Source organism: Aphelocoma coerulescens, chromosome 2 (assembly GCF_041296385.1).
Source record: "Aphelocoma coerulescens isolate FSJ_1873_10779 chromosome 2, UR_Acoe_1.0, whole genome shotgun sequence".
NCBI classification, from domain to species: Eukaryota; Metazoa; Chordata; class Aves; order Passeriformes; family Corvidae; genus Aphelocoma; species Aphelocoma coerulescens.
The window spans coordinates 41,499,194-41,512,700 of NC_091015.1; the positions used below are offsets into that span (position 1 = coordinate 41,499,194).

The 13,507-nt window shown below is 37.4% G+C and overlaps 1 protein-coding gene across 2 annotated transcripts in view; it reads left to right on the forward strand.

Annotated features, from left to right (window-relative positions):
* The window catches only part of PALS2 (protein associated with LIN7 2, MAGUK p55 family member), a 58,939-nt gene that overhangs the window by 36,805 nt on the left and 8,627 nt on the right, over positions 1-13,507 (forward strand). For both annotated transcript variants that reach the window (XM_069007125.1, XM_069007124.1), the window contains exons 4-11: positions 3,686-3,838; positions 4,350-4,577; positions 5,733-5,864; positions 7,823-7,922; positions 8,467-8,535; positions 9,544-9,705; positions 12,276-12,478; positions 12,901-13,029. In XM_069007125.1, coding sequence (XP_068863226.1) covers positions 3,686-3,838; positions 4,350-4,577; positions 5,733-5,864; positions 7,823-7,922; positions 8,467-8,535; positions 9,544-9,705; positions 12,276-12,478; positions 12,901-13,029 — 1,176 coding nt within the window. The remainder of the gene's footprint in view (positions 1-3,685; positions 3,839-4,349; positions 4,578-5,732; positions 5,865-7,822; positions 7,923-8,466; positions 8,536-9,543; positions 9,706-12,275; positions 12,479-12,900; positions 13,030-13,507) is intronic.

Sequence of the window (13,507 nt, forward strand, 5' to 3'; positions counted from 1 at the left end):
ACACTTTTGGAGTGGTTAAACATGCAGAAGAATCACTTCTGCTTCTTCTTCAATGGAAGAGCTTGTTCTGTTACTTTCACCTTTCCAAGAGTTAGCCAAAGCATTCATCCTAAATAGATTCTGCTGGCAATAAAACACTTAATCTGAAAAGCAGCCAGTATTGTCTTATAATAGTCAGGTTTGTAAGGGCTAATCATACCTTTAAAAGGTTTCATTTAGAAAAAGTGATCTTAAGTTCCATTCTAGATAGGTATTAATAAATAGGGTTATTTTTCCCACATACTCCTGTGTTCTTACCAGCCCTCCTGATTTTTCTGAGGTCATAAATGATTTCCTCACTTTTCCAGAAGAGCCTTTAAAATGTGTTCTTTTCACATGACCATTAGGGGCCTCTAGTCCATTTATTAAGTTCTAATATTTAAACAATGTTATCAGAGAAGACTAGGACACATTTAGTGCATAAAGAGGAAAGGAAATATTTTAAATACTTCTAAGCCCAAAGTGTGGGGAAAGGAGTCCTGAATTCAAGATTATAGAGTCATTTTGCTCTTCTGTATTCCCTCCCACCACAGCCCCCAGTTTGTAATTTAATTGTTCTTTTGGATCAGAATTGGGGAAATAGTTATTACATTATTTAGGGCAATGCTTCATAACATGTATAGATTGTGCTTAGAAGTTTTTTAGGAAAAACAGATGTTGAGTTTGACGGTGGCTTCAGCACTGTAGAGAGCCTTTAATGTTTCATGTTTCTCTGTTTACTGAATTTTTAATTACATTTTAAATATTTTTTTACCTGTCAAATATATGCAGCCTCAGAAAACTACTGTAAAGAGGTCAATATCTTCTAAGTTTATGGATTGTTTTTTGACAGTATCTTACATGAAGAGATCATACTGTCTGTCACAGGACTGTTTATCCATTGTATGTTAACTCTTGTGCTTTGTAGGAGTTCTTCAAAATGCCTTATTCTGTCAATATTGTCATTTTTTCATGAGAACCTTTCTGCAGCTATCCAGTCTTGGATAGTCAGCTGATCCTGACTGGAGGAAATTACAGGAGGAAGTTTTGTATGGAGGAAACTTTGAACCATTTTATGACTGTTGATCAGTCCATGTTGTTTTGCAGACTTTGGTGGTGGTTTTATAAGTGTTCCAGCACCAGTGTGGAAAGGTCAGATTCCAGCGGAGCTCTGGAGTTGCAGGAGCACAGGATATCACTTTTTCCGATATCACAAGAAAGAAACAAGAGAAGTGCATGCAACTGAATTTCTCAGCTCACTCAGCCATGTTCCCGAAATAAGAAGGAACTTAGTGACATAAGATGTTGGCGAGTAGTCCGGCAGTGGTACAGACACATGGCCCCCGTTGCCAGGTGCCTGTGCTTAAGTGTTCTTCAGAACTGTAGGTCATGACCTGGCTGGCTGGAAACAGGCTCATAAAACTGGCACATATTCTTGAGTTTCAGAAGTGAGAATTAGGTGTGGGACAGGAATAAGTTAACTGCCTTAAGGAAACCAATGAACTACTTTTCTCAAAGAAACCACTTTATAGTTGTGGGCAGCAGTGTACGGTTCCTCATAGTCCTTCTACGACTCAGGCATTGTGTAAATAGCAGGAAAAAGATCCTGTGATTGAGAGATGGTTAAGTAGTAGTTGCATGAATTCATGCTTATCCATAAAACTGAGTGATTAAAAAGGATGAGAATGTGGAATGGGATCAGATTTAAGAACTGAAGAATTTTACAGAGCATGTTAATTTGAAAAGGATGACACAGACTGTTATCTTAGTAGGCTTTTTTGACTGTGGATCAGATTATAATCTATAAATTGCATTACCATTAATGGGCAGGGAGATGTACAGGCAGCTGTGTGAGGCTCCATGAGAAGTATAGTGGGTTGTAGTCAGAAACTTCAGAGACAATTTGTTCTAGTGTGTGACTAGAAGAAAACTGGAAGTTTCATACCACTGTATCTACCTGACTTTATGAGTGTTAATCTGTTAAAATGTGTAGTTGATGCAAATTAGTTTCGTTTTGGAAGTGTACAAAGATCCAAAAACATGTTGCTTGCAAACATTGGCAGAGATATCTATTCTCCTGGTTTCTGGATTGGATGTGTCTTGGATAGTGAAGAATTAGAAATTGCTACCATCTGACAGCTGCTTGATTTAAATAAATGATTGTTTTTCCTATTTAATTTGATTTGGTTTGTGTCCACAGTATCAGAGCAGCCACAATAAGCAGCTGTCTTTACAGTCTTAATGGAAGGGGCAAAATCAGTGATTTATTACTTCCTTCTAACCTCAAGTTGAAATATCAGCAGGTTCATTGTGTAATGGGCCGATTAAAATGACTGTTCAGGTGTGTGACACTTTGAGCTGAGCTTAGCATGCTGAGCTTAGCACTAACCCCTAATGTGGCTGCACAGCCTTTAGCTTAGAGGTGGCTTACAGAAGGATGGAGCAGACTGCATAGCAAATCATTGCTGTTACCTGCTCGCCTGCTCTGCTTTCTGGTAGTTTGCTGTCTTCTTCAGGCATGTGCATGTCAGTATCAGTAATAGTCCCCATGGTGTCTTCTCTTTTTAGCTACTTCCATGACACCAGTCAGCACTCTGGTTTAAGACCGTATCTGACCAGTCACGGTTTGAAACAAAGCTGTGTAGTTGGAGGCCCAGTAGGCATCTCCTCTGCTTGCTATTTCTCCTCTCTGTATCTGTCAGTGTGACTCCTTGTGCTGTAGGATGCTTTATCTTGGACTCCTGTGTATGATGGCTATAGGGTGTCCCTTTTCCTCTGATAGAATCACAGAACTGTCTGGGTTGGAAGGGACCTTAAAGATCATCTTGTTTCAGATCCCCCACCACAGGCAGGGACACTTTATACTAGAAGGTGGCAGAAAGACAGAAAGTCCCCACTGTTTTAATGCACAAATTTGCTCTTGGTTTACCTGCATGTATTGTCTTATATCTTAAGATAAAGAAAAATTTGTCTTTTATGAGAAAATCATGTCTAAATTGCATTGTCTTCCAAACATGATTATATTCGTTTGGATCTCCTCCTTCCACCTTGTATTTATGTATCTGACTGGTGAAAACTGCGCTAACTCTGAGGTCTGAGCTCTTGTCTTCCAGAAAGTAAATTCTGTCAGCTTGGATTCATTTGGTGCTAGAATTCTTCCTTGGCTTTATGCAAGCAGGAAGCACTCATTCTGCAGATGGCTAGAAATCCTTGCATACCTGTCATTATCCAAATTACTGTGGAGGAAAATTTTATTGCATTAAACACAAATATCTAATGATGAGTTGTCTTCATTTTTTGCAGTGGGTTGTTCGTTTACTGTAACCATTTGCTCAGATACTGTCTCATTAGGTGAAAGACTATTTTAGGTACTCTTTTTTCTGTCTTCTTCCCTTGTAACATCACACATTCCTCCCCAATTTAATTACATTTCTCCTATATTTCCTTAAAAAGCAGCATTTTTATTTACAAGATAGCATATTTGCTAAGGCAGTGGGCTTATCAGTTCATGTGAGCACTTGTATGTCTATTTTTGCTTTATTTCATGTGAAGTAAGAGTATTATGATGTGGTCCCAAAAGGACAGATTCAGTGTTTATTCAGCACTAAATCCTTTCACAAATGGTTATTTCATGATTTTAAAAAAGACTTTTTCTGTTCCTTTGCAGTCACTCTTGGAAGCGCATGATATTGTGGCTTCAAAATGTTACGATTCCCCTCCTTCTAGCCCTGAAGTCAATAATTCTTCAGTGAACAACCAGGTTGTTCCAGTAGATGCTATTCGGATCCTTGGAATTCACAAAAGAGCAGGAGAGCCACTGGTAGGTACTTGGGGATGAATGTGTCTTTACTATAAAGTGCTAGTGAAAACGTTTGCATGTACCCGATTTCTTGCATTATGTTTTATTTCTGTTACGTTGTCTAATTTAATGGGTGATAAGCTCAGTACTGAGAGGTTGAAGTAAGAAGATACTTTCATGTACTCCATCCCACTCTCTCCAAGAAGTAATGGGACAGTGAATAGGCAGTCACTGGGCTAGCATAATTGACTAACACAACATCTGTTTGGGTCTGATATGACAGGATTGCATGCAATCAGGAGCAACAGAGTCATTTTTTAGTCAAATGAAAACCTTGTCTGAAAGCACTTCTGTGTCACCTGATGCTTCTCTGTATGGGGAGCTCTTACACTGTAGTAGCTGTGACTGTCTGTTTTCTTTGGAGGAGGTATCATTTTGGAATATCCCACAGCTGTGTATTGGTGCTTGAGATAATGGTAAAATGAAACTGAAATTCAAACAGTGGTAAACTGGGTGTCATTACCTCTTTCAGGGTGTCACATTTAGAGTTGAGAACAACGATCTGGTAATAGCCCGAATTCTTCATGGAGGAATGATAGATCGGCAAGGTCTTCTGCATGTAGGTGACATCATTAAAGAGGTGAATGGCCATGAGGTTGGAAACAATCCAAAAGAATTGCAGGAACTGCTGAAAAACATCAGTGGAAGTGTCACTTTGAAGATTCTCCCCAGCTACAGAGACACTGTCATTCCTCAACAGGTCAGTAGCACATTTCTGATCATTCTGTGAAAAGAACTTCTGCATAGTACTTTATTGTATATTCTGGATTAGACATATTTTGATTATTTTGTGAATATAATGCTAGGATGAAAACTAAAATGTAGATACCTGTATTTAGCTTCAATTACATTTTAGAAATGGGTTTATTCACCTAATATGCCTGCCTAAAAAACTCGAATTAGTGTCTAAAATTGTTAAGCATTTGTATGCTACATACAAAGCACGTTTCTTTGACCTTAAGTGACCTCTGATAACCTGACAACAATCAGACTACATGCAGTGAACTGTGCATGTTTATGACATGGTTGGTGTCCAAATAATCTGTTTCATAGAATTCAGAAACATACTAAATTCAACAGATGAGCTTGACCTTACTGACTTCAGTGGGAACTTGGATGGTGGCTATTCCTTATCCTTCTGTTGTTGCTGTAAGCTGTCAGTTTCTCCATGGCAGAAGTAACTTCTTGAGCTAAATCAGTGCCTTTGAAACACCATGTAAGGTGCTCCTTCAGGTAGTGGGTCTTAATACCTGTGACTATAACAGGCAGTGCTTCCACTGAGTAGAGGCTGAGGGAATGTGCTCTATTGAGACAGGTGCAGTGCTTCTTCTGCTCCCCAGCCTGGTACAAAGAGAGTCAAAGATGTTTTCAAGTTCAGTCATGCAACCTGCTGTTTCTTCCCCTGTATCAAATTTGAGTCTTAAGCAGTTGCATATCCTGTTACTTTTAAAACATTGAGTTCATGGCAAAAATAGTTAAGATTCCACAGGCCTTAAACACAGTGCTCACATTCCAAGAAGTTTTTGCGTTTTTAAGTAATTAAAAGTCAGAATTCTAATTGAGTTGTATACACTGAAATACAAAAATGAGCGTTTTGTAATGCACTGTCCAAATGGAACAGATTTTTTTATTTTTATCATGAAGCTACTTCAGCCAGGGTTTTACACTGTTGATTATTCTGTCCCAGTTGGTGTATAACTTCTTTCCCCCTAGATTGTATTTTACATGCCAAATGCAGCTTGGATCATGTCAAGCTTTTTATGCTGTAGGTAAAGACATTACTTCAGTTTGACAGATAGATTAGTCAGAATGTATTTTATAATGCTGAAGCTTTGTTAATTTTTACACATTTCAGGTTTTTGTGAAGTGTCATTTTGATTATAATCCATATAATGACAACCTCATCCCATGCAAAGAAGCAGGTTTGAAATTTTCTAAAGGAGAAATTCTTCAGATTGTAAACCGGGAAGATCCGAATTGGTGGCAGGTTGGTAAAAAGATTAAAATAAGTAAAATAAAAAACTGAAAAGCATCAGTAGTTGCCTTCATAATAAACTCTTTAAATTATTATCTACTGTCATTTTACAGTAGATACATGAAAAAAATATCTACACTGCAATCCAATTTCAAGCTAATAGAAAGATAGGCAGTTGAAACACTAAAGGAAATGGAATGTTTTAAATTGTATATGTAATGCTCATTTTACTCTTAGTGCTGTTTATTTGTCTTTGTTCTTGTATCATAAGCCTGGACATTCCCAAATCAGTTTGAGGTGGACAATTTCTAGCAAAAAAGGCTTAAGTTGACTATAATTGTGGTAAGCCTTCCCTGACAGCAACTGTGGAAGAAGTGGACCCCTTCCTGAGTGCTCAAAGTTGAGGAGAGGGAAATTAACCTTGTGGATTTGAATAGAATAGCTCTTTGGAGAGGCTGTATGTTTTATTTCTACAGTGGTGGTCAGTGTCTGTGAGCTGTATCATGCAGGCTCACAGTCACAGTGTTTGGCACTATTTCACATATTAACAGTTCATCCTGGTTTAAGGTGGCATTTCTACATTCAGTTCTTCAGTAGAAATGTAATCCAGTGCTTATGCTATTGTTTATTTTTTCCAAGACACTATACACAGAATTAAACATTATCAGTGCCTTTGAAAATGGGACAAGTGAACCTTTAAGACTGTTTTCTCAACCGAAATCCTCAAAACTGGTGAAGAGTTTGGCATTATTAATTTCCCTTTCTACCCCTGTGTTGCTCACCCTTTGCAAGGTAACAAGCAGAAGAGAGCCAGACACTACCTGAGAACAAGATACATGACTTCTTTAAAAGCAACAAAAATATTCCAGTATACATCAACAGCTGCTGAATTTTGTTGCTTCTCAGTGACAGTAATAACAGAAAGAAAGACAATAAAAAGTGTGAGGGAAGGCTGAAAATTTATTGCTGCCAACTTAATTAGTTTCAGAAGCAGACACTCCAGAACTCCAGAGGAGTTTGATGTTTAGCTCCCATGCTGACTTCTGTATTGCTTTTCAAACTCTCCAGTTGTAACTTGTGGGAGTCCAGGAGAAATAAATCTTCAACACTCAATCTAGCAAAATTGAAATGTGTTAAATCAGTATAGTGTATTGCTATGCAGATCATGCCCCAGGAAAGAAAAGTTTAGTTCCTCATGCTTTCTAGAAATGCTAGACTGTTAATGAAAACTTCATACTGTAAAAAATCAGTTAGTCATAGATAAAAGTATAGAAGTTGAAAAGCAAACATCTCCTGTTAGCAAAAGAAGGATTTATTGCAAGCAAAAGATTCATGGAGAATTACACACTTCGTAACTGTGTTTATGTGTGTTAAGCTTGCTGAGAATTGCGCTTGGCATTAAATTATTTTATAGAGAATTTTAGCCAAATTTTCATTACTAGGAATACTTCAGTTACTAAGATTTTAAATCTGTAGTTGCTTAGTGCAAAAAGCTTGAAGGCAGGATTAGGATGTAACAGCATTCACTGGGAAATGACAGTTAATAGGCTGCACTGGGACCTGTTTGGAGCAGCTCAAGAATGTAAAATAAGTATACTGTATACTAAAAAACCTTGAGTTTTGTCACCTGAGCCTTCAATGTCTGGAGCCAGAGAATTCCACTTTGGAATTTTATGCCAAAGTTTTATGGCTATGGGACCTTACCAATGTAATGGCAACCAGTAATGAAACTTGGATTTATTTTATTTTTCTGAATTTTAATACTCAATGGCAAGACACTATTATTGTAAAGGAGAATTTTAATATTTACATCTGACTTTGAATTTCCAAGTATCAGCAGTAAATGTATCAACAAGATACACCACTCACCACTGACAAGCTGGCAGTGAGGAAGTCAGTAATACCATGCTGATGAGAGAAATGCTTCTAACAGGTTAATTATAATCATTTGTATTGGTTTTTTTCCCCAGGCTAGTCATGTGAAAGAAGGAGGAAGTGCTGGTCTAATTCCTAGCCAGTTCCTGGAAGAGAAGAGAAAGGCTTTTGTTAGGAGGGACTGGGACAACTCAGGTGAGACTGAGTGAATTTCAGGAGTAGATTTTGCTCTGACTCCTTTTTTTTTTTGCTTTTCCTGCCTTCATAAATTAGAGAAAAACTGCTGTGTGCGATTATACAGATTATTGTGAAAAGCTGAATATTGTATTTTGGCTTTGGCTGAAGGACAAAGGGTGAAGTTGAAGTCTCTGTTTAGTGTTCAAAGATACATGAATCATTTTTGCCACCTGCTGATGAAAAGCTGAATGAGGTGTGACAGGCATTGTGCACTTTTTAAATTTTTTTTTTTTTTTATAGTATGGACTAAAAGTTAATAAGCTAAACATGAATTTTTCAGCTGCCTTCTCCAAAGCTTTCTAGAAAAATACTTTTTTCTCTGTATTCAGTTCTTCCAGTACCATTTGATGGCTATGTAAATAGATGTAATATCTTGCCCTAGGATATATACAATTCTAGAGTAGTCCTTATAAATTTAATTAATCTAAAAATTCATATATTCATGTAAATAAGATTTGGAATTTAACAGAAATTGTGAGTTCATTTAGTTTTTTATTTCTAGGGCCTTTCTGTGGAACAATAAGCAGCAAAAAAAAGAAAAAGATGATGTATCTCACTACAAGAAATGCAGGTATCTCTTAATATTACATGAAAGTCGAAGTTCTTTAGGTTTCAAAACTTTCAGAGTCTAGTGTATCCAGAGGTAAAGATTTGCAGTAAAATATTTGATTATAAGTTTGAAAGATCAGATATGTTTTTTAATAAAAAGCAATAGTGACCAGTGCCGACATGGTTGTGCTGAGTACATCATTTGGTGGGTGGAAATCAGAGAAAAACTGGGTGTTAAGAAAAATGAAATGTTTGTTGCCAGTGAGGTGAGGGGATGTGATTTTTCCCTTCTGTTCAGCATTGGTGAGGCCACATCTAAGTGTACTGGGCACCTCCCCAGTGCAAGAGAGATGTGGACATACAAAGGTGTAAAAGGGACTGGAGCATCTCACCCATGAGAAAAGCTAAGACAGCTGGGAATGTTCAATCTGGAGAAGAGGAGGCTCAGGACAGGTCTCATCAATGCGTACAGATACCTGAAGGGAGGGTGCAAAGAGTTTGGAGCTGGGTGGGCTCTTTGGAGAGTAGCCCAGTGACAGGGCAAGAGCCAAGCAACACAGGAGGCTCTGTCTGAACACCAGAAAATGCCTTTTCCACTGTGAGGGTGACTGAGCACTGGCACAGGTTTTCCAGAGAGGCTGTGGAGCTGTCCACCTTGGAGATACTCAGCAAGTGTCTGGATGTGGTCCTGGGCATTGGGGTGGACCAGATGCCTTCCAGAGGTACCTTCCAACCTCAACCATCCCATGACTCTGTGAAAGCTCACTAATTGTTAGTCACAGTTTTCTCCTTCTGATCAAACACAGACTTTCTCCTTGAAAGCAAAAGTGAGAATCTGACCTTATGCTGTAATGGAGGGATAACTATTTTATTCCCAAACCAATTCAAAGCAAGAAGTCTTGTATCAGACTTACTGCCCTCTGAGTACTGTTTATATTCACATGGGATCTGTTGATAAATAGCAGGACTACTTAATTTTTTTTCTTACAGCACTGTGTATTAAAGTTTTTTTGTACGTTTCTCAATGTAGAATTTGATCGCCATGAAATCCAGATATATGAGGAAGTAGCCAAAATGCCTCCTTTTCAGAGGAAAACGCTGGTCTTGATTGGGGCCCAAGGAGTGGGGCGAAGGAGTTTGAAGAACAGGTTTATTGTACTGAATCCTACTAGATTTGGAACTACAGTGCCATGTAAGTTGTCAGCATTCCTGTCATAATACCATACGTTGAGTCTGATTAACTGGAAAGTACCTGATGTTTATCCTAGTGATTCGGGGTAGGAGTGATTTTGTCAGAGCATAAAAATTATAGAGTGGGAAAACAAAAGGCTCTTCCTGTTTTCAGACAACTGAACTAACATATGACCGTGAAAATATTTGTAACTAGCACTTAAATGATGCTGCAGGAAAACAGTTTTTGTCTGCACAATATTTCAGTCTGTGGGTTTCTTCAATGTCTCACCATCCATTACTGAGGGGATTCCATAAGTTCCCAGTAGCCTTCTGTAATGAACAGCCAGTGGAGTTTCTCAGGTCTGCCTTTTAGTTTTCCACCTGTGGACTAAGCATTATAAATTGTTGCTTTTGTATTAAAAATGTAGGGAAAAGCAAGAAACTTCCAATAAAACTGAAGTAAATGTTTGTCATCTCCAAGATTTGTGTAACTGTCTAATGTTTTAATATATCTAGCCTTAAGCACATGGTCTTTCATATTTTTCCCCTATAAACAGCAGAAAAAAGCTGCCTTTGCCTAAGTAGGTTTTCTTGCCTTTCTTTCTGATACTTTGCTCATTCACCTTTGTTTTTGTAACTCCTCCCTCCTGTTAGACTGCTGACCAGAGAAGCCCCCTCCAGCTACGTTATTATTCTCCTGCCATGTGCTTTTCAGAATTTCAAAACCAGCCTGTTCCCTTCTGTTTCCAGGGGGCAAGGAATAGATCTGATAGTAATGGGAGGAAGGACAGGTCTGAAAGATGAATTGTGCAAGATGAGAGAACCAGTGTCTTTCATTTGCTAAATCTCTAGCATCAAAACTGGCCAGGGCATTTAGAACTGGTTTGTGGACCTGATAATGAGGTTGACTTCTCAGTGTTACTTTCTTAAAGAAATCTTCTCCTGGGAATTTCATTATTTTATATTGGCAAAATAGTAAGAGACCTTTTATTTCTTCTAAAATTTTTATTCTATTTCAAAAAAAGCTTCAGAATTACTTATTTCTCTAAAATGCTATATAGACACTTGAATATGTATATATATAAGTAATGCAACACAGTGTTAAAATGCTTTTACTTGGAGTTCTTGCACATTCTTTAAAGGCATAAAAGTAATCTTTTCCCAATCTGATAGTCTAATCATGCACATGCAATACCCAGTTTATTGTATATAGAATCTCTTCTCTAGTTCAGATTTTAAGTGGGATAATCAGTAAACTTAGTTGGTCTCAGTGTCTTTGATTAGAAGGGAATTCTCCCGGTTATTCACAAGCAAATTTGTGTAGGATGTGTTTTAGGAGGTGGGAAATGGGTGAAACAGATCCGCTGTGCTACGGGGAGAAGCATGTTCTTGGTGTTGAGTTCTAATCCACCACATTGCTGTGGTGCTGTGGTTTTTCTTCAGAGTGGACAACTGAACTGTCAAATCATCTCCTAGCTGTAAAATGTTAAATTAAAGCTCACTCTCCAAAATTCATTGCAAACTGATGTATGATTTTTAAAAATGTATTGTATTAAGCAGTATAGTTTTAATCTTTCCATAGAATCTTGACTAAAACTAGATGTTCTAGAAATATATTTATTCTTAACCACTTCAGATAATAGTTTTTCTTGGAACTTGTGTTTTCTATAATATTGAAGTGGATAGGAATTACTGGAAGAGGAAGATTGCTTTTCACTTGTATCACCAAGTTGCACCAAGTGATGATACAAGTATTACCAAAGGAATGCACTGACTGTTAGGTTTAATATGTTCTAGAGTTCAAATCTAATTAAATGTAAGTAGCAGGTAGTTAATATGGTGATAGGATAGCAAAGTCAATAATAATATGATATTATATTTTATTTTACTCTTTTAAAATTTTATTTTTACTTTCTTGCTTAAGTAATGTCTGTATTGCACAGTGTAGCCAACACCCAAGACAGCTGATAATGACTTACTTAAGTACTGGCTTTAATCTTTCTACAGGGAATTTACCCTGATTTAAATGGGAAGTTGTCCTGGAAAGCAGCATTAGCTGGCCTCCACTAAGATTCTGCTACGGTGGCTGGGCTGCTTCTGATATTTAAGCTAACTTTCTTTATAGCTAGCTCAGGTAATTTTACCCTGAATAACAGGGCAAATACAGAGAGCAGAAGAGTTGAGGGTGGGATGGGGCTGATCTTGTTGTACTCAGCTATTTTCAGAAGTTCATTTGGCATTTGAGAGTTAAACGTCCACTTGATTTTCAAGTCACTTAAATAAATATTTTATTAAGTGAATAATTAAAAAGATGAGTATTGTATATGGTGTGAAGGAGTAAGACAAAGGAAATAGGCAAATGGGTGGGTAAGCAACATACAGGAAGGAATATAAATAAAAGGAACAGGAGGGGCCATGCTCAGTTTTAAAATTTATCTGGAATAACGAATAAACCTGTACGTGGAGCAATTACAGTTGTATAATAATTTGTATTATGGTCTCCCTAACTTAATAGGCAGTCCAGTCTCATATTTATATTCCAAATATAGAAAGCAGACATTCAATTTATATTTTACATTTTTTGTTTAGTTACTTCACGAAGGCCAAGGGATGATGAAAAAGATGGGCAAGCATACAGATTTGTGTCACGAGGTGAAATGGAGACAGATATTAAAGCTGGCAGATACTTAGAGCATGGAGAGTATGAAGGAAACCTTTATGGCACCAAAATTGATTCCATCCTTGAAGTTGTTCAGACAGGAAGGACCTGCATCTTGGACGTAAATCCACAGGTATATGATTTATAATGTTACACTACAAGTGTGGGAGTATAATGCTGAAGAGGTGAAGAGATATGCCTTCACATTTGAAGGCTTCTTATCTGGTTTCAAGGTTACAGTTACCTATTAGATTCTTGTGTTTGTGGCACTTACTTGGAATGAGTTAGAAAGATGGAAAAAAAACCAGCTTAAATTCTGCATGAAAGAGGAGTCTTGCAGAGTAGTAAATAATCTTTTTAGTCAAAGAAAGAATGATGCTGAGCATTTCAAAAGGCAGTGTAGGAATTTCTAAAATAGAAATAAGAATCTTCACTTATGTGTTCCTGCCCATTTTATCAGATGAGTTATGTGGTGCCCCTTAAGTAATGAGGAGATGTGGTGAGTCATTCCCAAACTTTGGTGTTTTTTTTTTTTTTCTTATTCTCTGCTTCTAGGCCCTGAAAATACTGAGGACTTCAGAATTCATGCCCTATGTGGTGTTCATTGCTGCTCCAGAGTTGGAGACTTTGCGAGCTATGCACAAGGCTGTGGTAGATGCTGGAATTACAACCAAACTTCTCACTGTAAGCAGATCATTTCTTACTTAGTTTGCTTTGAACAAGATGTTCTTAGATTTTTAAAAAATTCTTTACCTTTCATTTTAGATGGCATTTGTTCTGAAATTAATGCCTCTAAGAAAAGTTAGGCAAGACTTCTGCTGATTAAACAGAAGTTAACAAAATACTATGTATAAGGAAGATTGCTTCTTTCTTAAAAATAGACCCTTACAGAGAAATGTTGATTACAAAAATTACTTGTAATATGTACTTTGGGAAGTGTCACCTTTGATTATTTGCAGCAAATGGTAGATATTTCAGAATGGCAGAAATTGTTCTTTCATGCAGATGTCTTCCCTTGACTTTCCCATCTCCCTCCCCACCCAAATTTTTGTTCCTGTTTGTCTTGTAATACATGTGTGTTTTAAAATGGAATCTGTAATGCTTGGGAAAGACATTGCAGCTTGTGTCAAAAAAAAGAAAGCAAAACCCCTGCTAACCAACA